Source organism: Sus scrofa, chromosome 3 (genome assembly GCF_054392235.1).
Source record: "Sus scrofa isolate SSC_HxYL_T2T_F1_AM1 chromosome 3, Sscrofa_HxYL_maternal_Yorkshire_Landrace_v2.0, whole genome shotgun sequence".
Taxonomy (NCBI): Eukaryota; Metazoa; Chordata; class Mammalia; order Artiodactyla; family Suidae; genus Sus; species Sus scrofa.
This window is the reverse complement of record NC_139385.1, coordinates 28438084-28463764: the sequence shown is the minus strand read 5'-3', so window position 1 is coordinate 28463764 and position 25681 is coordinate 28438084. Positions and strand designations below refer to the sequence as shown.

General features: G+C 49.4%; 1 protein-coding gene across 2 annotated transcripts in view; it reads right to left on the bottom strand.

Moving 5' to 3' along the window:
* GGA2 (golgi associated, gamma adaptin ear containing, ARF binding protein 2) overlaps positions 1-16682 on the bottom strand; it is a 38178-nt gene extending 21496 nt beyond the window's left edge. The window contains exons 1-5 of one of the 2 annotated variants that reach the window (XM_005656770.4): positions 16432-16682; positions 6354-6438; positions 4503-4578; positions 2608-2706; positions 152-275 (exon numbers count right to left, since the gene is read on the bottom strand). In XM_005656770.4, coding sequence (XP_005656827.3) covers positions 152-275; positions 2608-2706; positions 4503-4578; positions 6354-6438; positions 16432-16651 — 604 coding nt within the window. In that variant the 5' untranslated portion in view covers positions 16652-16682. Of the gene's footprint in view, positions 1-151; positions 276-2607; positions 2707-4502; positions 4579-6353; positions 6439-16311 lie in introns of both variants that reach the window. The other variant, XM_005656769.4, reaches the window with a different exon arrangement.
* Positions 16683-25681: the final 8999 nt, after the last annotated feature.

Sequence of the window (25681 nt, the reverse complement as noted above, 5' to 3'; positions counted from 1 at the left end):
GAACTGGGCCCAGAGCTGAGCTGGGGTGGGGCAGGATTACAGAAGATCTCCAGCTCTCACCCCCCCACACCCCAATGCCAAAGCGTACAATAAAGCAAGAAGGACCAGCTACTGTGAGAAAGGAATGCGACGTGGGTCACGGTAGCCGGACCTTGCTTCTTCAGCATCTGATAAGCATCCCGGATCTTGATGTCTTCAGGAAACCAGACGGTCCAACTGTAGAGTATTTCAATGATTCTTCCTTTAACTTTTTCTGTGGTCCAGGAGCCCAGGTACTGAAGACAGAAAGGAAAGAATTATAGTGCTGGAAGGGACTAGGAGACGGCCCAGCCCACACTTATCACTATAGAGACGGCTGCGGAGGCCCAGGGAAGTGAGCTGCCCAAGGCTGGGTGGGCGCTGAGGCACCGAGAGAGGCCCAACTACGTGGCACCCAATCCCAGCACTCTTTCTGGGTTTCAAGGAGTCGACCTCCAAAGCCAGTGAAATTAAATCCCACCATTTACTCCCCTGCGTTAGAACCACTGGGGACACTCATTTTTTGACTCGAGCAAGTGTAGAATCAAAAAACATGTTGGGAATGAAAATAAGGTGCAGTGAAAGGAATGACTGAAACTCAAATATTCTGAATCATTTCCTTTTTATGGTAGGGCCACACCTGCAGCATATGGAGGTTCCCAGGCAAGGGGTCAGACCGGAGCTGTACCCAGCCGCTGGCCTACACCACAGCCACAGCAGCTCGGGATCTGAGCCGCATCTGTGACCTACACCACAGCTCATGGCATCAGGGATCCTTAACCCACTGAGCGAGGCCAGGGATTGAACCTGCATCCCCATGGATACTAGTCGGATTCCTTTCCACTGGGCCACGACAGGAACTCCTGAATAATTATTTCTTTAAGATCCTTAAGATTAAATAAAAGGATTATGAAAAAATTTTTAGAGACCATATATTTGATCTTTGTCCTCAGTTCCTGACCCAAAATTTCAAAGACCCTGGGAACTGCCTGAGTGACAGCAACATCTTTTGTCATTCACAGGGAGCCCCCATGGACCATAGCAGAGTTTACACTAACCACTCCTGCTGGGCATTCAGTTTCAAGGGAGGGGCTGACCACGTGATTAGAGGGGTGGAACTTTTATTCTCATCCCAATGCCCCCAAGAGAAGAGGGAGGCTAGACACTACGTTCAAGCACATGGCCGGAGATTAAACCAATCGTGCCCACATAATTAGCAATAAAAACGCTAGAACAGTGAGGTCCAGGGAGTTCTTGCTGCAGTTCAGCAGATTAAGCAAATTCAGCAGTTCGTGGATACCCAATTAGTATCCACGAGGATGTGGCTTCAATCCCTGGCCTTGCTCAGTGGGTTAAGGATCTGCGAGCTATGGTATAGGTCTCGAAAGCGGCTCAGATCTGCTGTGGCTGTGGTGTCCGCCGGCAGCTGCAGCTCCAATTGGATCCCTAGCCTGGGAATTTCCATATGCTGAAAATGCCGCCCTGAAAAGCAAACAAAAACCAAAAAACCCAAAAACAAACAAACAGGAGCTCTCATTGTGGCAAAGAGGAAACTAATCTACTATCCATGAGGATTTGGGTTCCATCCCTGGCCTCGCCCTGTGAGTTAAGGATCTAGTGTTGCCGTGAGCTGTGGTGTAGGTCACAGATGAGGCCAGATCTGGCATGGCTGTGGCTGTGGTGTAGGCCGGCAGCTGCAGCTCTGATTCAGCCCCTAGCCTGGGAACTTCCATATGCTGCAGCCCTAAAAAAAAAAAAAAAAAAGATACAGTGCTTTCCTGTTCTCTGTGACTCTTTGTAGTGAACTAAGGAATCTGGCACAGGGTGTCAGAGAAAAGGCTCAACTTGTAGCTGATTCGGCAGATGTGCAAGCAGCATGGCCGTATCCAAAGCTCGAGGCTGATGTCTAAAGTAGACATAGTTTAGTTAGGACTGAGCTCTTAACCTGTGGGGGTCTGTCCTAACTTTGGGGTAGTTATTGTCAGAAATGAATTAAAACAGAGGCCACAAAGGAGCTTCCTGGTGGCTTAGTGGCTTAAGGATCTGGCATTGTCACTGCCATGGCTCTGGTTACTGCTGTGGCATAGGTTCGATCACTTACCCAGGGACTTCCATGTGCCATGAGGGTGGCCAAAAAAAAAAAAAAAAGGACAGACAGTTGGTGTCAGAGAATTGCTGGGAAGTAGTAAAGGAAGATCCCATTAACATCGGTCACTCAAGAATGATGCCACTGTGACAGGAGCCAGGAGGAAAGGTACAGAGGACAAGGAAAGAAGGAAACTGAAAGCTACACCCGATATCTCCTGCTGTCTCTTCAAGGAAACCTGTGCCCACCAGCTAGAGTGCCTCATCCCCTTCAGGCCACCCATTTACAAGGTTATTTTCATTTTTTATTGATTTACTATTTTTTCAATTTTGGGGGGGCTGTGTTTTGGAGACGAAAGAATGCACCTCTCAGCTCTCACACCCCTGCGACAGGTGGGCAGCTTCTGCCCCAAGCAGACCCATCTCTGGACCAAGAAGGGAGACGGGAGCCTGGAAGCTGGCGGGCGAGCGGCGCAGGGAGCAGGGCCGGCCCTGGGCACTCACCTTCGGGGACAACACTTTGATGAGCTCATTCAGGAAGCGGAATTTGGCCACCTCGCTGTGGAACTTCTCCCCACAGTGGTTCACACACATCTCCAGGACCTGCAGAGACACAGGACCCCCCGCCCATGACACATGGAAACCACTAGCTCCAGGGCTCATCTCAACTCTGGTAAGTATTTACTGGAACCATGGCTTAAGATTATGAGGACACTGAAATTTGGAAGAAAGGGTGACACTTTCAGATTAAGAGTGCTTATTGGAGTTCCCGTCGTGGCGCAGTGGTTAACGAATCCGACTAGGAACCATGAGGTTGCGGGTTCGGTCCCTGCCCTTGCTCAGTGGGTTAACGATCCGGCGTTGCCGTGAGCTGTGGTGTAGGTTGCAGACGTGGCTCGGATCCCGCGTTGCTGTGGATCTGGCATAGGCCGGTGGCTACAGCTCCGATTCGACCCCTAGCCTGGGAACCTCCATATGCCGCGGGAGCGGCCCAAGAAATAGCAACAACAACAACAAAAGACAAAAGACAAAAAAAAAAAAAAAAAAAAAAAAGAGTGCTTATTGGCTCTTGTGGTAACTGACAGGTTTGTGCCCAAGTCGGGTACTCAAGGTCAGCCCACATTTTTTTTTTTTTTTTTTGTCTTTTTAGGGCCGCATCCATGGCATATGGAGGTTCCCAAGCTAAGGCTCGAACTGGAGCTGTAGCCTCTGGCCTACGCCACAGCCACAGTAACACCAGATCTGAGCGTGTCTGTGACCTACACCACAGCTCATGGCAACACCAGATCCTTAACCCACTGAGCAAGGCCAGGGATCGAACCCGAGTCCTCATGGATACTAGTTGGGTTCGTTAACCGCTGAGCCACGATGGTCACTCCATCATCCCATCTCTTAAGACAACCCTTTGGGCAGGTGAATCTGGTCAAAGAATCACTTCCTCCTTTCTCCTTGGAGGCAGAAATCAGACATGTAATACCCAAGAACTATTAAAACCACGGGTTACCTGCTGGCACTCAAGTGACAAGGGGCCTATAAGGTCCCAAGTTTGGTCCACATTATTGTTTAACATTTCAAATTAGGGTTCCCATTGTGGCTCAGTGGTAACAAATCCGACAAGCATCCCTGAGGATGGGAGTTTGATCCTTGGCCTCGCTCAGTGGGTTAAGAATCTGGTGTTGGAGTTCCCATCATAGTACAGACGAAACGAATCCGACCAGGAACCACGAGGTTGCGGGTTTGATCCCTGGCCTCGTTCAGCGGGTCAAGGATCCAGCGCTGCTGTGAGCTGTGGTGTAGGTCGCAGACGTGACTTGGATTTGGCATTGCTGTGGCTTTGGCGTAGGCTGGCAGCTGCAGCTCCAATTTGGCCCCAAGCCCGGGAACTTCCATATGCCACACATGCAGCCCTAAAAAGCAAAACAAAACAGAACAAAAAAAAAAAAAACAAAAAACACCATTTCAAATTAGTCACTGACACCGAAAAATTCGGAGAATTTATATGGAAGTCTAGATTTCTGGTTTCTCTTAAACAACAGGATATTCTAGCAACACTGGGCCCAAACTCACACCTGGCAAGAGCCAGCTGGTCCTGCACTGCAGCTGCTCTCTTGAGACTGGGCCCAGGCTCTCCAGGTCTTTGGTCCCCACCCAGCAACTCACTCACTTCTGTTACCCGTCGGGCCCTGTGGGCACCTGACCTTGCCAGCCCTGTCTAAAAAGCCTTCCTTTCCTTCTCACCAAGAGGGCCCAATGCTACTCTCTAGAAACAGATCTAGGAAGCAGGCAATCTGTGCCCAGAACGCCCCCAGCCTGCTGTCCTCAAGGGCAGTGAAGGTGAACCTCTCGAGGCTCCCCTGCGGGGACACGAGAACTCAGGCAATGCAGCAAGCCACACTCACCGTTAAGGCATAAAGAGCTTCTTTCTCTTGTGGAGACTGGATCTTGTGGGCCAGCAGCCAGGGCGTGTGGGTTGGGCTGAGGGAAGACAAAGACACCTGGGCTCAGGGCCGAGAGGAACACACCAGCGGGTCCGCTGTCGAAGACCCCTCTCCTCCGGGAGCCTGGCTCCCAGAGCAGCGGGGAGAAGTGACTGCACGTGGCCATGAAGGAGGCGGCTCCCAGCCCCATCTTCCGGAGCTACCAGTTGCAGGGCACGCCGTCCTCTCCCCAGCCAACCCGGCCCCACGACCCCTAGCCCTGCATGTGAGCAGCTGGCCAGCCTGTCATATAACCCAGTCAACGCTGGAGCGGAAGATGTCATCGCACTTTTCCCTTGTGTCAAAAGGCCCAACATCTGCTTGGGGTGTGGGATGGAACTCCTGTGAAAGTGGATTGTGATGATCATTGCACAACTACGGGTGTGATAAATTCACTGGGTAATAAAACAAAAACAAACAAACAAAAAAATGCCCAATATCAAGCAACACGCAGCTAGAACAGCTGGATGAGTGTCTCGTTTCTGAAGTTCCTATCCAGATACTTGGGAAACCAAATTCAACAAAATCTTACCCCTTTTCGGCTTTTTCTTAAGAAAAATCACATTTAGGGAGTTCCCATCGTGGCGCACTGGTTAACGGAATCTGATGAGGAGCCCTGACGATGCGGGTTCGATCCCTGGCCTCACTCAGTGGGTGAAGGATCCGGCGTTGCCATGAGCTGCGGTGTAGGTCACAGACAAGGCTCAGATCCTGAGTTGTGGTGGCTGTGGTGTAGGCTGGCGGCTACAGCTCCGATTCGACCCCTAGCCTGGGAACCTCCATGTGCCGCAGGAGCAGCCCCAGAAATGGAAAAAAAAAAAAAAAAAAGAAAGAAAACTCACATGTAAGTTATGGAGAACACACTGATCTTCCACACTGCTGCCACATCCTACCCCTAACATTCACAGGTCTCCTCAGCAGTCATGTTTTGGAACACTATTTTTTTTTTTTTTTTTGTCTTTTTGCTATTTCTTGGGCCGCTCCCACGGCATATGGAGGTTCCCAGGCTAGGGGTCGAATCGGAGCTGTAGCTGCCTGCCTACGCCAGAGCCACAGCAACGCGGGATCCGAGCTGCGTCTGCTACCTATACCACAGTTCATGGCAACGCCGGATCGTTAACCCACTGAGCAAGGGCAGGGATTGAACCCGCAACCTCATGGTTCCTAGTCAGATTCGTTAACCACTGCGCCACGACAGGAACTCCTGGAACACTATTTTAAATGCTTCAAATAACTGCCTGTTACAAACTGACCAGTCTGGAGTTTTTTAGAAAACCGCATGACTTTTCTTTCTTTTTTTTTTATTACTTAATGCATTTTATATGAATTTTCTGTTTCTAGAAAAATAATGTTCTCGGGGAGTTCCCATCGTGGCACAGTGGTTAACGAATCCAATGAGGAACCATGAGGTTGTGGGTTTGATCCCTGGACTTGCTCAGTGGGTTAAGGATCCAGCATTGCCGTGAGCTGTGGTGTAGGTTGCAGACGTGGCTCAGATCCTGCGTGGCTGTGGATCTGGGTTAGGCCGGTAGCTATGGCTCCGATGAGACCCCTAGCCTGGGAACCTCCATATGCTGCAGAAGCGGCCCTAGAAATGGCAAAAAGACAAAAAAAAATTAAAAATAGAAAAATAAAAAAAGAATGTTCTCGGTAGATTATGAGAAGGGAAAAAAAGGAGGTAACAAAGCCTGGCCATGTACAACAATCCAGAGAAACAAAGGTACACACAGTCTGAGGTGTCCCCAGAGTCGAGCGTGTGTGCAGTCACCTTACCCATTAGGGTCGGTGTTCACTTGGTCACAGAAGTTCTGGATAGCTGACCAATCCTGTTCCGACATGCTTGGGTCTGTGGCTTTATCTGTCAGAGAAATTTAAAATTTGAATTAGAGAAAGTATAGGCGGAATTCCCATCATGAAACAAGGGAAAAGAATCCGACTAGGAACCATGAGGTTGGGGGTTCGATCCCTGGCCTCACTCAGTGGGTTCAGGATCTGGCATTGTCGTGCGCTAGGGTGTAGGTCATAGATTTGGCTTGGATCTAGTATTGTTGCATCTGTGGTGGAGGCTGGCAACTATAGCTCCAATTCAAGCCCTAGCCTGGGAACCACCATATGCCATGGCAGCCCTAAAAAAAAAAAAACAAAAAAAGAAAGTATAGGAGTTCCCATTGTGGTTCAGCAGGTTTAACCTAACGTTGTCTCTGTGAGGTTGCAGATTTGATCCTTAGCCTTCTTCAGTGGGGTTAAGGATGAGCATTGCAGCAAGCTGTGGCTTGGATCTGGTACAGCCGTGGCTGTGGCATAGGCCTCAGCTGTAGCTCCAATTCAACCCCTGGCCTCGGGAACTTCTATGTATCACAGATAAGGCTGTACAAAGTAAAAGAAAAAAAGTAAAAAGTATAATAAAGAGGAACATACACCTCTCTCCCCAACCCACTCCCCCACCCCCACCCCTGCCACCCAAAAATAAGACAGCCAAGGGCTATGACATCGCACCTCTAGGGCATAAGACCCGGCGGGCAGATCACTGAAAGGGGCAGGGACCTTGCTACTCACCACTGTCAGGCACAGTGCCTGACCCAAGATGCAGCCTCAGGGAATGTTTGCTGATCGAATGAATAAGCAAACCGGTGAACGAGCTACTGTCCTGAAAGGGGCTCCATTCCCAGCGCAGGGCTGGCCAACGCGCACCTTCTCGGGACCCATGCCAGGACTCCCCCACCTTGGCCTTGCAGTGAGGATGGGCACGGGCCAGCACCCCTAGGTCTCTTAGCTAGGCGACAGGAAGACTGGAGCATGCCACGAGGCTCCAGGTGGCTCTACCTGGTCATCCCACCGCATCCTCAAAGTAACAGCCTTAAATCTGAGCCTCCACTTACTGAATCCTCTGACCATCCCATGCAAGAAGCTTCTCCACGTACAGAGGTTTATCCAGTCTGACAAGAGGACTTCCTTGCCTTCGGTCCTCAAAATACCATTTCCCTCTGCTCCCTTACAGATGCTCCAGGAACCCAGATCCAGTCATGCTAAGGTTCCCCTCTCCTCAACTGGAACATTCAGATTTGGATGAAATCTGAGGACACTGAGCATGAAGGGTATCAGGGCACAGCCAGGGGCAGGAGATACCTGGAGAAAGGGGGATTATCAGAAGTCCTAATGTGAGACCATGCTCCACTGAGGGGAGGGGCAGTCCTGGACCTTCCTGGAATAAGGGGTTGTATGTCTATTTCCTGATGCTAAATGGTAGCAGATTTTTCCTCTCCTTCCACTACTGCTGCCTAGAATCCTTGTCTAGCAACCCCACAAGGATGCCCACTCCACATGCCCTGCCCCCAGACTGCACCAGTCCTCATTCTCACAAAGCAGTTGCTGAGACGCTTCGTCCTGCCCTTTCATGACACTTCCCCTACTCCCCACTGTCCAGCCATGTCCCAGTCTACATGCCCCTCCAATGAAATATCTTACTGGTCCTTTAGTAGATGCAAACTATAGTATTTGGAGTGGGGAGCAATGAGATCTGGCTGTATAGCACAGGGAACTGTATCTAGTCACCTGTGATGGAACATGATGGACGATAATGTGAGAATGTGCTGGGTCACTTTGCTGTACAGCAGAAATTGACAGAACATTGTAAAGCAACTATAACAAAATTTTTTAAAAAATATCTTACTGGTCCTATCCAGAGAAAACCATGACTCGCAAAGACACATGTACTCCGATGTTCACTGCAGCACTATGTGCAATAGCCAAGACATGGAAACAACCTAAATGTCCATCGACAGAGGAGGGGATCAAGAAGGTGTGGTACACAGACACAATGGAATATTACTCAGCCATTAAAAGGAACGAAATACCGGCATTTTTAGCAACATGGATGGACCTAGAAATTATCATGCTAAGTGACGTCCGTCAGACAATGAGACATCAACATCGAATGCTTTCACTGACATATGGAATCTGAAAAAAGGACAGAATGAACTTTTTTGCAGAACAGATACTGACTCACAGAATTTGAAAAACTTATGGTCTCCAAAGGAGACAGTTTGGAGGGTGGGGGGATGCTCTGGGGTTGTGGGATGGAAATCCTATAAAATTGGATTGTGATGATCACTGTACAACTATAAATGTCATAAATTCATTGAATAATTTTAAAAAAAGAAAAGAAAATTGTCAGAACACTGTAAACTAGCTATAATGGAAAAAAACAGGAATCATTTAAAAAATAAAACAAATTAAATAGGAGTTCCCGTCATGGTTCAGTGGTTAACGAATCTGACTAGGAACCATGAGGTTGTGGGTTCCATCCCTGGCCTTGCTCAGTGGGTTAAGGATCCAGTGTTGCTGTGATCTGTGGTTATGTTGCAGACGCGGCTCAGATCACGTGTTGCTATGGCTGTGGTGTAGACCGGCAGCTACAGCTCTGATTAGACCCCTAGCCTGGGAACCTCCATATGCCTCAGGAGTGGCCCCAGAAAAGGCAAAAAGCCAAAGGAAAAAAAAGAAAGAAAGAAAGCCACAAATTAAATTAAAAAAAAAAAATCTTACTGGTCCTGACAGAAAAGCTCTTTCAGGCTCTGCAAATGAGTAATTCTTAGGGCCATACCTCTGATACCATTCCTCTAAAATCGTATCCATTCTTCAAGACCATTCTGAATTTCCATCTCCTCCCCCAAACCTCCTCCCACTACTCCAGTTCCCATTAATTCTCCTCCTTTCTGATTACTTAAGACTTCACAGTCACCTAGACTAACTTCCTGCCATCAGTCACATTTATGTCACATGGAGGTCGTGTGTCTCCCAGCTCAACCACATTCCATGGACAGAACTCAATCCCCCACCTTCCTGCCCACCAACTCCATCCTAAGTGAAAAAAGGAAGAAGGAATCCCATCATCCATCTCCACAGGCCCCTCCTTCTTCCTCCTCAAAGCTCTTTCCCTGCGTTCCGTCTCTCAAAATGCTGGTCACCCTTAGAGACCCAATTCTAATGCCCCTTCATAAACTCTTCTCTGATCTAAATTTTATCTCCCAGCCCCACAACAGAGATGCCATCTCTTTGGTCTCAGCAGGCCCGCATCCTGCCTGCCCCTCTTTTAGGATGGGGATCTCCAGCTCCATCCCTTCTTATTACATGTCCTTGGGTTCTCCGAGCCTCAGTTTCCACAACAATAAAATAAGGAAATTGGTACCTTCCCTGTGGGATAGTTATGAGATTTTTAGAAAGTAGTGTCTGGGCAGAGCTTCCATGCCTGCTCACTTGCATCTCTCACAAACGTCCTATCTTAATAAATCTATTTTTGCCTATCAAAAAAAAAAAAAAGAAAAGAAAAGAAAAGAATGTCTGAAGGAGGTAGCATGGCAGCAAAGATTAAGAAATCAACACAAGGTAGCTAATCTTATTATAACAGTCTCTGCCTTTTACTTTGAAAATAGGTATACCTGCCTTACTACACTTAAACTTCAAGAGTTTATTCCAAGTTTATTCCAAAAGGAAGGCAGCAGCTCATTTTCCTACAGTGCTTAGTACAGGGCCTTACCTATAGGCACAAAATAATTACTTGTGAAATAAGCAAGACAGTGGTTCTCACTGAGTCTTGTTAAAGACATCTGATTCATCTAAAATAATTCTATTCTTTTCCGTGGCTCAGCGGAAAAGAATCTGAGTAGCATCCATGAGGACACAGGTTCGATCCCTGGCCTTGCTCAGTGGGTTAAGGATCCAGTGCTGCCGTGAGCTGTGGTGTAGGTTGTAGATGCGGCTCGGATCCAGAGTTGCCATGGGGTGTAGGCCAGCAGCTTCAGCTCCAATTAGAACCCTAGCCTGGGAACCTCCATATGCCTCGCATGCAGCCCTAAAAAGACCGAAAAAAAAAAAAAAATTCTATACCATTCAAATTTCATGAAGTTTCAGTTCACTACAAGGTCTAGCTTGATACCTAAAAGGTGCTCAGACCTCAACAGAAGACTGAACCTAGAGGCACGCAGGACTCCAAATCACTGCGCAGAATCCAGCTCTCCCCTTCCTCCTCTGCTGCTAAGTCACTGGCTTTTCCAAAGAAAGGGAGGAAAAAACCTCCACAAGGTTAGATAACATTCTAAACCCTCAATCAAGACAAAGCAACAAAAAGATCTATAATGTTTTAAGTTTTTTTATCTGCTATATCTTACAAGGATTCCCACAGCTGCTAAATAATAGCAATAATAGTAATAGCTGCCCCAATTCTCTTGTTTTTAAGAACTTCCTGTGGGCCAGACACCATGCTGAGCGTTTTCCAAGCATCCCTTTCCTGTCATCCTCAGAATAGCTGAGGCTGGTACCATTATCCCATTTTACAGATGAAGAAACCTGCTCAGCCACGGAGTTAGAAAATGATGAACAAAAATTCAATCCAGGTTTGCCTGATTCTAGGGCCCAAACAGACTTAACTTTCTTATGGCTAAGTTATCAGTTCCTTGGCAAAGGTGGGGCCTCTTTTGGGAACAAGTTTCTTCGACTTTCCATTCACTAAGGTATCAGCTCCCTGGGCAGGAAGATGTCTGTCTCACCTTCCCCAGCTCCAGCAGCTAGCAGAGTGGCAGGCATGGATATCCTCTAATCAATGAAGGGTCCTTCTTTTGTTATGCAGAACTTAGCCAGTTGGCTGGACACACTGCTGACACCAGAAGACGGCGATTCCAGTTCTGAAATAACTGGATCTCTGAGCACTTAATCCCATCCTGCCAAGCTGTTTCGGTGGCCTTGAGCAGCTCCAGAGAAAACCAGGCCATAGCAACCCTACAGGGCTGTTTGACCCCAACCTGCCCCCAGGAGTGGCTACAGGCCAGACAGGACCTGGCCAGGGAGAGACTGAAAAAAACTCCCTTCTCAACCCTGATCACAGCCCCAATCGTGCACCAAGAATGGCTCTCCATTGGGCCTGAGGGTGGTTGATTTAGTGGCACTTGGGCAGGACAAATATAGGACTATGGCCATGTAGTTGCTTAATAAAAGCAATGTCTGCATGCATTGCAAGTCAGCTACAGCGGGAGAGGGATTAAGAAAACAGCTGAGACCTCTAGCTGTGAGTGAAATGGTTCATCTAAGAGTGACTAATTCAAAAGCCAAATTGGCTCACATCAGCTGCCTACCAACAGCCCCCCGGGTCATGACCTTGAGCTGGAGCAACCAGTGCTAGTAAAGGGAGCCCTGAGGCTGCAGGGAAGCATTCACCTGGAGGAACACTTGGAACTCATCCAGAAGTTCCCATCCTGGCTCAGTGGTAACAAACCCGACTAGGAACCATGAGGATGCAGGTTTAATCCCTGGCCTTGCTCAGTGGATTAAGGATCCGATTGCTGTTGCCTTGAGCTGTGGTGTAGGTCGCAGATGCGGCTCAGATCCAGTGTTGCTGTGGCTCTGGCAGAGGCTGGCAGCTACAGCTCCAATCCAACCCCTAGCCTGGGAACCTCCAAATGCCACAGGAGCAGCCCTAAGAAAACAACCAAAAAAACAAAAAACCTCAATCCAGCAGTGGCACCGCATCTACAAGAGGTACCCACCCGCCCGTTCAGTCCTGCAAACACTCAACACAGCACGTGCTGAAAGCCCAAGACCCACCGCAGGAATGTCCCATGCTGGCCTCCAAGATAAAGAATGAGCTCAGCCCTAGAGAAGCTTGGAGAATATAAATAGATTGCGATCCAGACCACTCCCATCCCCCAGAGAGGCATAAAAGTGAGGCCAGAAGGAAGATAGGTCATATCACCTGGGAGGAGGTCGGGGTGGAAGAAGAAAGAACTTTACAGAGCACCCGCTTCAAGCTAATGCATCGCTGGCAGCACTACCAGAGCTAGAAACGCAGAGACCAAGAGGCCCCCGTGCTGCTGTTAATAGCAAAAGACGCCCTTGGAGTTCCCGTCGTGGTGCAGTGGAAACGAATCCAACTAGGAACCATGAGGTTGCGGGTTTGATCCCTGGCCTCGCTCAGTGGGTTAAGGATCCGGTGTTGCCGTGAGCTGTAGTCTAGGTCACAGATGCGCCTCGGATCTGGTGTGGCGGTGGCTGTGGCGTAGGCCAGCAGCAACAGCTCCAATTAGACCCCTAGCCTGGGAACCTCCATATGCCGCAGGTGCAGCTGTAAAAAAAAAAAAAAAAAAAAAAAAAAGCACAAGACTCCCAACAACTCAAAGTGTCTACTATACCAAAAAAAAAAAAAAAAGTGTCCACGAACAAGGAACTGGTTAAATGGAGCATAGCAACTGGTTAAATGGGGCATATGAGGCTTTTCATTAACAAGAAGGAGGCGGCTCTAAGTGCAATCATGTGGATCGATGACCAAAATAAACCAAGTGGGGAAAAAAGCTGCACGACGCACAGAGGCTGCTGCTTGTATTTTTAAAGCATGAGCTTCTGGTAAAACAGCTTTTTTTTTTTTTCCAACCAGATTCTTGATGTTCCTCTGCAGAACTACTCCTTCCCAATTCTGAGTCTGATACATTTCCTTTCTTTTTTGGCAAAACAATATGAGTTAGTTCTAAATTCCCACTAAAGGATGCGCTGGGGTTGTGGGATGGAAATCCTATAAAATTGGATTGTGATGGTCATTGCACAACTATAAATGTTTTGTTTTGTTTCTTTGTGTTTTTGCCATTTCTGGGGCTGCTCCCTCGGCATATGGAGGTTCCCAGGCTAGGGGTCCAATCGGAGCTGTAGCCACCGGCCTACGCCAGAGCCACAGCCATGCGGGATCCAAGCCACGTCTGCAACCTACACCACAGCTCACGGCAACACCGGATCCTTCACCCACTGAGCGAGGCCAGGGATCAAACCCGAAACCTCATGGTTCCTTGTCGGATTTGTTAACCACGGAGCGACGATGGGAACTCCCAACTACAAATGTTAATAAATTCATTGAGTAATAAAAAAAAAAAAGATACCAATAAAAAAAGTTAAATTCACACTAAAAAGGCTAGTGATAATAATAGCTAACGCTACGTGCCAGCACTATCCTCTAAGGGCTTCACATGTGTTAACTCCTGTGATCCTCACAACCCCAGAAAGGACTTGTTATTCATTCCTGTCTTAGAGACGCAGCTGCCGGGCTTGCTGAGGCAAGATCTGCGGGTAAGCTGAGCCCTGGGGTCCTCGGACCCGCCCCCGCCCGGAGGGACTTCCTTTTCCATCCAGACGCCTGCGGTGGTTTCCTTCCACCCCACGCCTGTCCCTGCCACCACGCCACCAAGCCCTCTACGTCTTGCCTTTTTCCAACCTACCACCTCCACCAGGCTCCAGCCCCCACAGTAAACTGCACTTCACTCCCGTTGCTCCAACACAAGGGCGGGGGCAGGCATGAATATCACAGAAGCAACGCATACTACAAGAGACATTTCTTTCTTTTCTTTTTTTCGTCTTCTGGGGCATATGGAGGTTCCCAAGCTAGGAGTCGAATCGGAGCTGTAGCTGCAGGTCTACACGAGAGCCACAGCAATGCAGGATCCAAGCCGTGTCTGCAACCTACACCACAGCTCACAGCAACGCTGGATCCTTACCCCATGGAGCGAGGCCAGGGATTGAACCCACCACCTCATGGTTCCTCGTAGGATTTGTTAACCACTGCGCCACAACGGGAACTCCCAAGATACATTTCTGAAGTCTACTCAACACTCCAAGGCCCAAACTGAGAGGATGAGGTGTGGGTGTGTATGTCCCTGTCCATGCCTTGCACGGCACATCTGGTCACATCTGAGGACATTTTGGTGGTCAAGTGTGGGAAGGGGATGTGAGCTATGATATGGGTTCTAGCCCTGCTTGAACAACTGGAAGAGCTCACAAGTTTGGGACCACACTGGTCTAATGCAACTGGAGCTGAACAACCCCCCTCCTTGAGCAGCCACAGTTCCTTTTTCTGCTCCCCCTGAGTCAGCTGCGAGCTGGCCTCTAACCCAGCCCACTTGACTTTTGCAACTCTATTGCCTCCTAGTCAACCACCTTCTGCCCCACCATTGAACACCCAAAGAGATCTCACCAAGCTTTCAGTTGCCAGATTCCACACACCCCCTCCTCCTTCCTCATTCGAATTCTACCTCTCAGCAGCAAAACCACCTACCAACTACACCCTCCTTGGAGATCTGTGGCTCCCCACTCTCCCAGCTCTCCTGCTGCCTGTAAGCTCAGCCTTCTGTCACCAGGCTGCTTTCCCCATCTGCTGCTTAAATGCTGAGGTTCTCCAAGCTCTCTCTGCAAACCTCTGCTCTTCCTAATGCGCACAGCCCCCCCCCCCCGCCCCCAGGCAAGCTCAGTGCCAACAAACTGAAGGCTCCCAGGCTGACTTCCAGCTCTTAGCCTCTCTGGAGCCAGACACCTGCCTAGAGAGCTTCTCTTTGTGCTGCGAGCACCTCCAACTCCATTCCTCACAAGGGAGGCATCTCCCAACCAGTTACCTGAGCCTGAAACCTGGGAATCCACCCTAGATTGCTCCTGGCCTCTTGCCTCTATTCCAGTGTGTCCAGGCTGATTATACCAGCTAATTATTTCTATTCTCCATCCCAATACCTTCGTTCTTTTTCAGCCCCGACACACCACCAGAAAAGCTTTTTATCTGCTCTCTCTGCCTGAACTCTCCTATCCCTACCTAACCCATCTGGCCCTTCACAAGGCTGCAGGTGATGCCTTTAAGGGGTGTACTTGATCTCAGAATCCCAGGCTGAAAACCCCAACACCTGCCTCCCCCACCACATCATGAGATAAACTTTACACTCCTTTCTGCAGCGTTCAAGACCCTTGAAGATCTCGCCCCAACTAGCGGAACCACCTTCCTCAGGCTCTGCACTCCAGCAGTATTGGCCTCCTTCTTCCCAGAATGCTTCACACGCTCGGGTTCCCCCAGCTTCTGTACAGTTTCCCATATATGAAATGTTGCCTCCATTGTCCATTCAAATGCCTTGTCTGAGACAATCCCCCGGTAAGCAAACCAACGCCCACCACCAGACATTAAACAAACGCTCTCCCTCCTAATAGGCGGTAATTTTAACAAAGTACTGTTGTTGCCTGCTGGTACCCACCTAAAAATGTCTTTGTGAACAAGGACCCTTTGTTGCATCTCAGGACTCCCCCCTCCACAAGCAGAGCCCCATACAAGAAGCATATGCTTTAACATCTTTGCATTTCAAGTTCCCACCGATAACACATCGACCCCTACTCCTAGGACTGTCATCAAGCTTCCAAGAGACAATACACATAAGAAGTCCAGCCAGAACCAACGTGCACAAAAGGTCTAAAGGGCTTGTTTTGACATGAAAGACGGCAGCCAGAGAGAGAGAGATCTTCCCCAGGAGGATGCTTATTTTTTGCACGACTAAGTCTCCGTAAGCCTAAAGGGCTTCATATCCAAAACGGGGTTCAAAACAAAAGCTGTCTCCTGGGCTCCTAACGAGGATTAACTGTGGCTGAAATGCTTTTAGCACAGTGCAAGGCATAAAAGCGAAGCTCAATAAACGTTAGCCATTACGTTGTTAACAATATTTACGCACCGAGACGGGGGGTGGGGGTGGGGGGGAGCCCTGGGTGGACTCCTGGGGCTCCTCTCGGGGCGATCCTCCCACCAGCGCCCGACCCAGCCCCTCCTCCCCGGGCGTCCTCCTCCCCGCGGCCACCTGCCCGCCAGCCGGCCTCAGAAGAAAGGCCCAGGGAGGCGGGAAGGGAGGCCTCACGTTGGGCGCTGGGCCGGCGCCCAGGGGCGGCCCTGGCTACTCACTGAGCCACAGCTCCAGCGCCGCCGCCGGCCCCGGGGGCCCCTCGGCCGACTCGGCCCCCGCCGTGGCCCCGGCCCCCGCCGCCACCGCCGTCGCCGTTGCCGCCATGGGCCCAGCCCCACCTCCGAGCCCGCGGCCGCTCTTGCCCTTCAGCCGCCCGCCTGTGGTGGGTTCCTGGGCTGCAGACGCGGCAGGAGCGCTCGGCACGTGACGGGGCGGGGCCTTAGACCACGCCCTCCCACCCGGCCCCGCCTCTGCGCAGGCCCCGGGCGGGGGGCGCTCCCTCGCTGCCCAGACCTCCGCAGCTGGCAGGTCTCGCTCTTCGGTCCATCCAAAGCTCATCGAGCCAACCTCTCAAGGCCTGCGCCCTCTAGTCTTGCAGAAGGAAGCTTGCCAGATAACAGTGCGGACGCCCCGTTCAATTTGAGGATCAGATAACGAATTCTTCTAGAATTTTTATTCCAGGAGGTCTTTCCGGACCACCCCCTCTGAAAGGATAACGCCCTGCCTCCCTCCATGGTCGGCTTTACTTTCTTCAGCGTACATGACATCCTGAGCTTATCAGGCATTTACTTATAGTGTCAAAGGATAATCGCCCCCCCCAAAAGTCATGGTTCTCATACTTTATAAAATGAAGGAGTGTCACATATTTTAACTCTTTAATTAAATCAGGGGATCAAGCAGATGGTACAGTCTGTGCAAAAAAAAAAAAATCAAAAAAGGGCAAGTTTATACAGAATAAAGGAGTGTTGGAACAGATGTTCAAAGGATCACAAAACTAGCTCAGAAAACTAACTTGCCTGTTTATAGGCAGGAATTTTTCGCGTTGGTATCAGTTATGCACAAGTAACAGAGAAGTTAATGAGGCAGAATATTAACTCAAGGAGTCAGTGTAGGAGCTTGGGCTTCGGTGCATTCTATGATATGGCCATGGATTAACATGTGTGGCTTAAGGACTCCAGGGGGTAACATCCCCACAGGCCTTGTTTACTATAGGGAGTGTATCTACACCCAGATGGACATTCATCCCTAATTCCCCGTGACTCAGTTTACAGGAGGAAAAGGGCAAAGAAACAATGAGATTTATGGGACATTTCTACCCCTGGGACCCTCTCAGACAAGGACAGATATAGGTAATTGAACAAGGCTAATGGGAGAAGGCCACGTCTCTCTGGACCCCATGTTGGTACCCCCCCCCAAACTTTAAAGAATAAAAACCCCTATAGGACAATAGAGAAGGGGGAGCTCTTCTCCCCGCTCCCAGTAACCCTGGGAGCTATCTGCTTTCCTTTAATAAAAACTTTGCGTGCTTGCTGCCTGTGTGTTCGCAGAGCTCATTCTTTGACCGCCGTGAAGAAGAACCCGGATTCCAGGACCACCTTTCAGGCATCATTAAGACATCTCTGAGGGAGTTCCCATTGTGGCACAGTGGTTAAAGAATCCGACTAGGAACCAGGAGGTTGTGGGTTCGATCCCTGGCCTCACTCAGTGGGTGAAGGATCCAGCGTTGCCGTGAGCTGTGGTGTAGGTCGCAGATGCGGCTTGGATCCCACACTGCTGTGGCTCTGGTGTAGGCTGGTGGCTGCAGCCCCGATTCGACCCCTAGCCTGGGAACCTCCATATGCCACGGGTGTGGCCCTAGAAAAGACAAAAAAAAAAAAAAAAAAAAAGACATCTCTGAGACTGAAAGAAAGGCCTAGGAACTGGAAAGGTGTGCCCTCTAGACAATGCCTAATTTTTCTTTGAAGCACAAATTCTCTATACTCCATTACCTGCTTCACCCCAATAATATAAGTAGAAACTTTGTCTACTTTGAAGTCTCCTTGGGGTAGTGCCTGGCACGCCATTGCCAAAAAATATTTGTTTGAGTGGCCAAATGAAGAGTGGAAGCAATAAGAGGTCGCTAGGGGACTTTAGGTCCCACCCCAGTCCCCAATAAATACATAATCTAAACCCAGTCCCCAATAAATACATAATCTAAGTTTAAAAAGTACCTTTGGGAGTTCCCGTCGTGGCGCAGTGGTTAACGAATCCAACTAGGAACCATGAGGTTGCGGGTTCGGTCCCTGCCCTTGCTCAGTGGGTTAACGATCCGGCGTTGCCATGAGCTGTGGTGTAGGTTGCAGACGCAGCTCGGATCCCGAGTTGCTGTGGCTCTGGCGTAGGCCGGTGGCTACAGCTCCGATTCAACCCCTAGCCTGGGAATCTCCATATGCCGCGGGAGCAGCCCAAGAAATAGCAACAACAACAACAACAAGAAAAAAAAAAAAAGACAAAAGACAAAAAAAATAAAAATAAAAATAAATAAAAAAAGTACCTTTGCTGGGCTATCTCAGCTCCAAAACAAGTCTAGCCACACACACCTCCATCTTCCAGATTGCTGTCCAAAGCGCCCTTCCATATAGAAATTACCTGACTGGAGTTCTGGACGTGACTCAGCGGCAGAGAACCCGACTAGTATCCATGAGGGTGCGGGTTCGATCCCTGGCCTTGCTACGTGGGTTAAGGATCCAGTGTTGCCAAGAGCTGTGTTGTAGTTCGCAGACATGGCTCAGATCTGGCGTCGCTATGCTGGCAGGTACAGCCCTGAATGGACCCCTAGCCTGGGAACCTCCATATGCTGTAGGTTCGGCCCTAAAAAGACAAAAGACAAAAAAAAAAAAAAAAAGAAAAGAGAGAAATTACCTGATTAACTGCTCCCTGTGTGCAGATTCTTATATGGCTGTTACACGTCTTAGTAAACTTGGGCTGGGTTAACAAACTGTCACACACTGGGTGGCCTAAATGACAGATATTTATTCCTCATCGGAGGCGGGACGTCCAAGATCAAGGTGCTGCTGATGGGTTCCTGGTGACAACCTGCTTGCAGGTTGGCAGAGGACTGCTTTCTTATTGTGTGCTCCCAGGGTAGAGAGACAGAACTCTGTCTCTTCCTGTCTTCAGGGCACACATCGCATCATGAGGGCCCCACCCTCATGTCCACATCTAAACCGAATTACCCCCCCAAAGCCCCCACCATCACAGAGGAATTAGAGCTTCAGCATGGGAATTTTAAGGGGACACATTCAGTCTTTAACAGTATTCACGCTGTGGAAATTTTGTACAAAATCAATGAAAACTATGCATTTTCTATAGTACACCCTTCTGTGTTATCTGATTTTGGTTCCTTGGGAATTATTCTCTGTATCTATATAAACGGTGGATAATGAAAGCAATGGAAAATTGTTCTTGAGGATAGACATGCAGAGGATTCTGTCCCAGGAAGACACGACACTCACGACTCTTTCCTTGGAAAAACCAGTTTTGCCTCCATTTGCATGTTCATTTCAATATTTCTGATCTATAAATGTGTCTGTTCTTTGGGTTCTCCTTTGAACTCCTTGTAAGTTCTCAGCAGGTTCTTCACAAATGAGTTAAATATAATTTGTAATACATATTCATTTCTTGGGAGTTCCCGTCGTGGCTCAGTGGTTAATGAATCCGACGAGGAACCATGAGGCTGCGAGTTCGATCCCTGCCCTTGCTCAGTGGGTTAAGGATCTGATGTTGCCGTGAGCTGTGGTGTATGCTGAAGAGGCAGCTCGGATCCCGAATTGCTGTGGCTGTGGTGTAGGCCAGCGGCTACAGCTCCGATTAGACCCCTAGACTGGGAACCTCCATATGCCGTGGGTGCAGCCCTAAAAGGACAAAAAGACAAAAAAAAAAAATTCATCTCTTGAAAATTCTAAACATCTGGCAATATTGGTGCTGGGTTTCCTCATCATAACAAATGCCTGGAGATGACAGAGATTGTGCTGGGGGTAGGGGGTCGGGGGGCAGGAACTCTCCATTGTGCCAAGAAATCATCCAACACTTGCAGAAGTTCCCGGGATAGGGATCAGCCACATGTCAGAGCAATGGCAATACTGGATCCTTAACCGGCTGAGCCACCAGGGAACTCACCAAATATTTCTTATTCCTGGCTTATTTATTTTAAGCATCTGCACTCTTTTAACATTCTGACATGTGACCAGTGGTTCTCAAACTAACACTTGTTAAAATCACCTGGAGGGCTTGTTAAACCATGGAACAGACGTGCCATTTGTGGCTCCGCAGGTTAAAAACCCGAAATAGCGTCCTTGAGGATGTGGGTTCTATCCCTGGCCTCACTCAGTGTGTTAAGGATCTGGTGTTGCTGCATAAGTTGCAGATATGGCTCGGATCCGGTGTTGCTGTGGCTGCAGCTGCAAGCCCCGATTTGACCCCTAGCCTGGGGAACTCCCATATGCTGCAGGTGCAGCCATAAAAATAAAATAAATTAAATTAAAAAAACCACGGGAGTTCCCATCATGGCTCAGTGGTCCTCGAACCCAACTAGCAACCATGAGGACACAGGTTCAACCCCGGGCCTCACTCAGTGGGTTAAGGATCTGGCGTTGCCATGAGCTGTGGTGTAGGCTGCAGATGTGGCTCAGATCCTGTGTTGCTGTGGCTGTGGTGTAGACCAGCAGCTGTAGCTCCGATTCGACCCCTAGCCTGGGAACCTCCATATGCTGCAGGTGCAGCCCTAAAAAGACAAAAAAAAAAAAACAAACAAACACAGAATGCAGGACTCCACCCACTCAGTTTCTGATTCAGTAGGTCTGGGGTGAGGCCCAAGTATCTAATGTCTCCCACCAGGCAAGACTGAAAGGGTAAAGGATAAGTGGGCAGAAAGAAAGTGGCTGATGGAGTTCCTGTCATGGCTCAGTGGTTAACGAATCTGACTAGGAACCACGAGGTTGTGGGTTCAATCCCTGGCCTCACTCAGTGGGCTGAGGATCTGGCGTTGCCGTGAGCTGTGGTATAGATTGCAGATGCAGCTCTGATCCCGCATTGCTGTGGCTGTGGCTGTGGCTGTTGGCTACAGCTCCAATTAGACCCCTAGCCTGGGAACCTCTGTATGCCGCCCTAGAAAAGGCAAAAAGACAAAAAAAAAAAAAAGAAAGAAAGAAAGAAAGTGGTTCAGGAGTTCATTGGAGTGGTTGGGTGCATAGGCTTTGGTTTCAGACTGTCCGAGGTTGTCAACTCCGTAAGCCCTTCCTAGGGCCCCTCTTGAGTGCTTGTGTTCCTGCTCAGGCTCCCCTCTGCGTTCCAGTCTTTCCCTAGGTCCTTCGTATGGCCTGTGGTTGATCTCTCCTTTCTGGACGACGGGCTTTCATAAGGAGGGGCCATGACTATCTAATTCTTAGAACTTCTGGCACCTTTTTTTTTTTTTTTGGTTACTTTTTAGGGCGGCACTCTCGGCATATGGACGTCGAATCGGAGCTACAGCTGCCGGCCTACACCACAGCCACAGCCATATAGGATCAGAGCTGCATCTGTGACCTACACCACAGCAACACTGGATCCTTAACCCACTGAGTGAGGCCAGGGATCGAACCCCCAACCTCATCGTTCCTAATCAGTTCATTTCTGCTGTGCCATGACAGGAACTCCATGTGTTTTATTTTTAAAAGCGTAACACATGAACGAATGCACAAAAATCGTGGACTGAATTCCGACAATCAATAAGGCTTTGTCTGGAGTTCCAGTGTGGCTCAGTGGGTTAAGGATCCAGTGTTGTCACTGCGGTGGCTCAGGTTCAGTCCCTGGCCTGGAAACTTCCACATGCTGTGGGCATGGCCAAAAACAAATAAACAAAAACAAAAAACAAGGCTTTGTCTAATTCCTCGCCACACCTCCCAGGTCTAAGAGGGCCCCCGGAACACAGTAGGTGTTTGTCCAATGAATGAATGAAGGCAGAACTGAATGAACTTGGCCAAGAGTAGGTCTCCAGGTGGGAGAAGGCTCCTCCTTGCAGATTGTCCTACTGCAATCAGAATTGGGTACAGGGGTGGTGGAGGGCACACAGGCCTGGAGGGAAAGGCTAGACCCCAACATTTTGCCCAGAATGAAGGCTAAATTGAGAGATCTCCAGGGCATGAAAACGAGCATAATGAGTGCCAAGCCAACCCTCTACTGCCTTCTCTATTGAAGAAATGTGGACTTCCCATTGTGGTTCAGCAGTAACAAGCCTGACAGGTATCCGTGAGGACAGGGGTTCGATCCCTGGCCTTGCTCAGTGGGTTAAGGATCTGGCATTACTGTGAGCTGTGGTGTAGGTCAAAGATGTGGCTCGGATCTAGCATTGCTATGGTGGTGATGTGGGCCATCATCTGGAGCTCCAATTTCACCCCTAGCCTGGGAACTTCCGTATGCCGGAAGTGCGGACCTAAAAAAAAAGAAAGAAAGAAAAAATGCATATCCTGTAATTCACTAATGAAAACAGTACCTACAATTAATGGGAAGTTCCTGAACCCTGCTGAACAGTACCCTGACTAAGCATATTGACTGAGCCCTTGACGGCTCATCCTGACCATCCAATCAAATCAGACATGCATCTGGAGGAGTTCCCGTCGTGGCTAAGTGGTTAAGGCATCCGACTAGGAACCATGAGGTTGTGGGTTCGATCCCTGGCCTTGCTCGGTGGGCTAAGGATCTTGCCATGAGCTGTGGTGTAGGTCGAAGATGCGGCTCAGATCTGGTGGTGCTGTGGCTGTAGTGTAGGCTGGCAGTTACAGCTCCCATTGGACCCCTAACCTGGGAACCTCCATGTGCTGTGGGTGCGGCTCTAAAAGGACAAAAGACCAAAAAAGAATATTTATTGAGCACCTACTATGTGAACAGGAGCCATTCTCGGCACTGGGGGGGGGGCAGTGGTTAACAAGACAGATGAGGTCCCTGTTGTCATGGACTTTACCATCGGACACTGATAAATAACCGCAGGACTAATTACTTATACACTTATTTACACAATCGACTCCGATTGCATGTTATGGAAACTAACAGGGTGCTGCGGGTTAACCCAGAGGAAAGAGAGCTTCTGGGAAGAAGTCAGAAGCTTTCCTGATGAGGTGAGAGTGCAGCAGAGATCTGAAGGCTAAGAGAGAGGAGACAAGGCAAAGAGGCAGAAGAGGTGTTCCCATTGTGTCTCAGTGGTAATGAACCCAACCAGTACCCATGAGGACTTGGGTTGGATCCTTGGCCTTGATCAGTGGGTTAGGGATCTGGCATTGCCATGAGCTGTGGCGAAGGTCACCGACTCAGCTTGGACCCAGCATTGCTGCGGCTGTGGTGTAAGGTGGCAGCTGCAGCAGCTCTGATTCGCCCCTAGCCTGGTAACCTCCATATGCTGCAGGTGTGGCCCTAGAAAGACCGAAAAAAAAAAAAAAAAAAAAAAAGAGGCAAAAAGCAAGCAGGCAGGAGTAGTCCGGGCAATACAGCTGCACGAAGGAAGGCTTACACGGCTGGAGAAGGGGCACATGTGTGGCAGGAATGGCCAAAATGAAGCTGGAAAGCGTGGCGTTACCGTGTTCTCCTCCTTCTTGCCTCTGGCTGGCCCTGCTCCAATCTCTGTTCAGCAAAGCTGCCAGAATGATCTTTCAAAGAAACACACACCTGTAGTTCCTGTTGTGGCTCAGTGGGTTAAAAACCCGACTGGTATCCATGACGATGCAAGTTCGATCCCTGGCCTTGCTCAGTGGGTTAAAGGATACAGTGTTGCCATGCATGGGGGTGTAGATCCCAGACGTGGCTCGGATCTGGCATTGCTGTGGTTGTGGTATAGACCACATCTGCAGTTTCGACTCAACTCCTAGCCTGGGAACTTCCATATGCCGCAGGTGCCATCATAACAGGAGAAGAAAAATAAACACACATCTGGTCATGTCACTTCCCTACTTAAAGCATGTCCGTGGCTCCTCACCTTCCACTTTCAATTCGGGTCTTCACTAACTGGACCCCTACTTTGTCCAGGAACCCAGCCATGCAGCCCAGGGATGATCTGGCCAGCCCCCAGGTCTGGATCTGACCGATTTCTGCGGGGACCCATGTTCCCAGGAGGGATGGTTCAAGAATGGGGAAGTCACGTGGCAGAGGAGGCTGGAGAAGTTTCCTTGCTTTTAGGGAAATAGCCACAGAAAGCCAAACTGCCCTCTGACTAGACAGGAAGGAGGAGGTGCAGAGAGGCCCAAGGGCTTTAGGCAGCCGATTGTGAGCGGACAGAACCGACCCAAGGCTGTGGCTGGTGCCGGGGTCCGTAGAGCAGGGGGATGGAAAGACCCTCACTGAGGGCAATGAATGCTTCATTAGCCAACCCCAGAGCCTGCCTTTCTGAACTTCCTGCTAGGGGGGATACTCAATCTTGTTTAAGCTGCTTTGAATTTATATTTTTGCTTTTTTTAAGGCTATACCCTCGGCATATGGAAGTTCCCAGGCTAGGGGTCTAATTGGAGCTACAGCTGCCGGCCTACACCACAGTCACAGCCACCCCAGATCTGAGCTGCTTCTGCAGCCTACACCACAGCTCATGCCAACCCCAGATCCTCAACCCACTGAGCGAGGCCAGGGATCGAACCTGCATCCTCATGGATGCTAGGCAGATTCGTTAACCACTGAGCCACGACAGGAACTCCTGATTCTTGACTGTAGCTGTAGCACTTTGTATGAAGTATTGAATCAAGTAAATCTCTCATGGGAAGTTCCCTTGTGGTGCCGGAGGTTAAGAATTCAGTGTCGTCAAGGTTGCAGCTATAGCTGGGTTTCCATCCTTGGCCCGGGAAATTCCATGGCTAAAAAAACAAAAAACAAACAAACAAAAAAAACCTGAGGCCTTTATCAGTCACGTCTTCAGAAGTGGCGATCATCAGCTGATCTAACCACCAGATGATATCAAGCGTTGAGCGTTTCCTAGTTTCACTCTTGCAAGACTTGCCATTATCATGAACTATCTGATCCATTGCCTGGAAATGGCACTGTCTCCAGCCATGTGTGTGAGAGACTGACCTTGGACTTTAAAGTGAAGGGTGAGAGAGGTGGATTAGTTCAATATAGAAAGATCTTTGGAGTTCCCGTCATGGTGCAGTGGAAACAAATCTGACTAGGAACCATGAGGTTGGGGGTTCGATCCCTGGCCTTGCTCAGTGGGTTAAGGATCCAGCATTGCCGTGAGCTGTGGTGTGGGTTGCAGAGGCAGCCCGGATCTGGATCCTGCGTAGCTGTGGCTGTGACATAGGGTGGCAGCTAAGCTCCAATTGGACCCCTAGCCTGGGAACCTCCATATGCCACGGGTGCAGCCCTACAAAGCAAAACAAAAACAAAAACAAAAAACAAAATCAAGAATCAAAAACCTTGGAGTTCCTGTCATGGCACAGCGGAAACGAAACTAACTAGTATCCATGAGGATGCAGGTTCGATCCCTGGCCTCGCTCAGTGGGTTGAGGATCTGGGGTTGGCATGAGCTGTGGTGTAGGCTGCAGAAGCAGCTCGGATCTGGGGTGGTTGTGGCTGTGGTGCAGGCCAGCAGCTACAGCT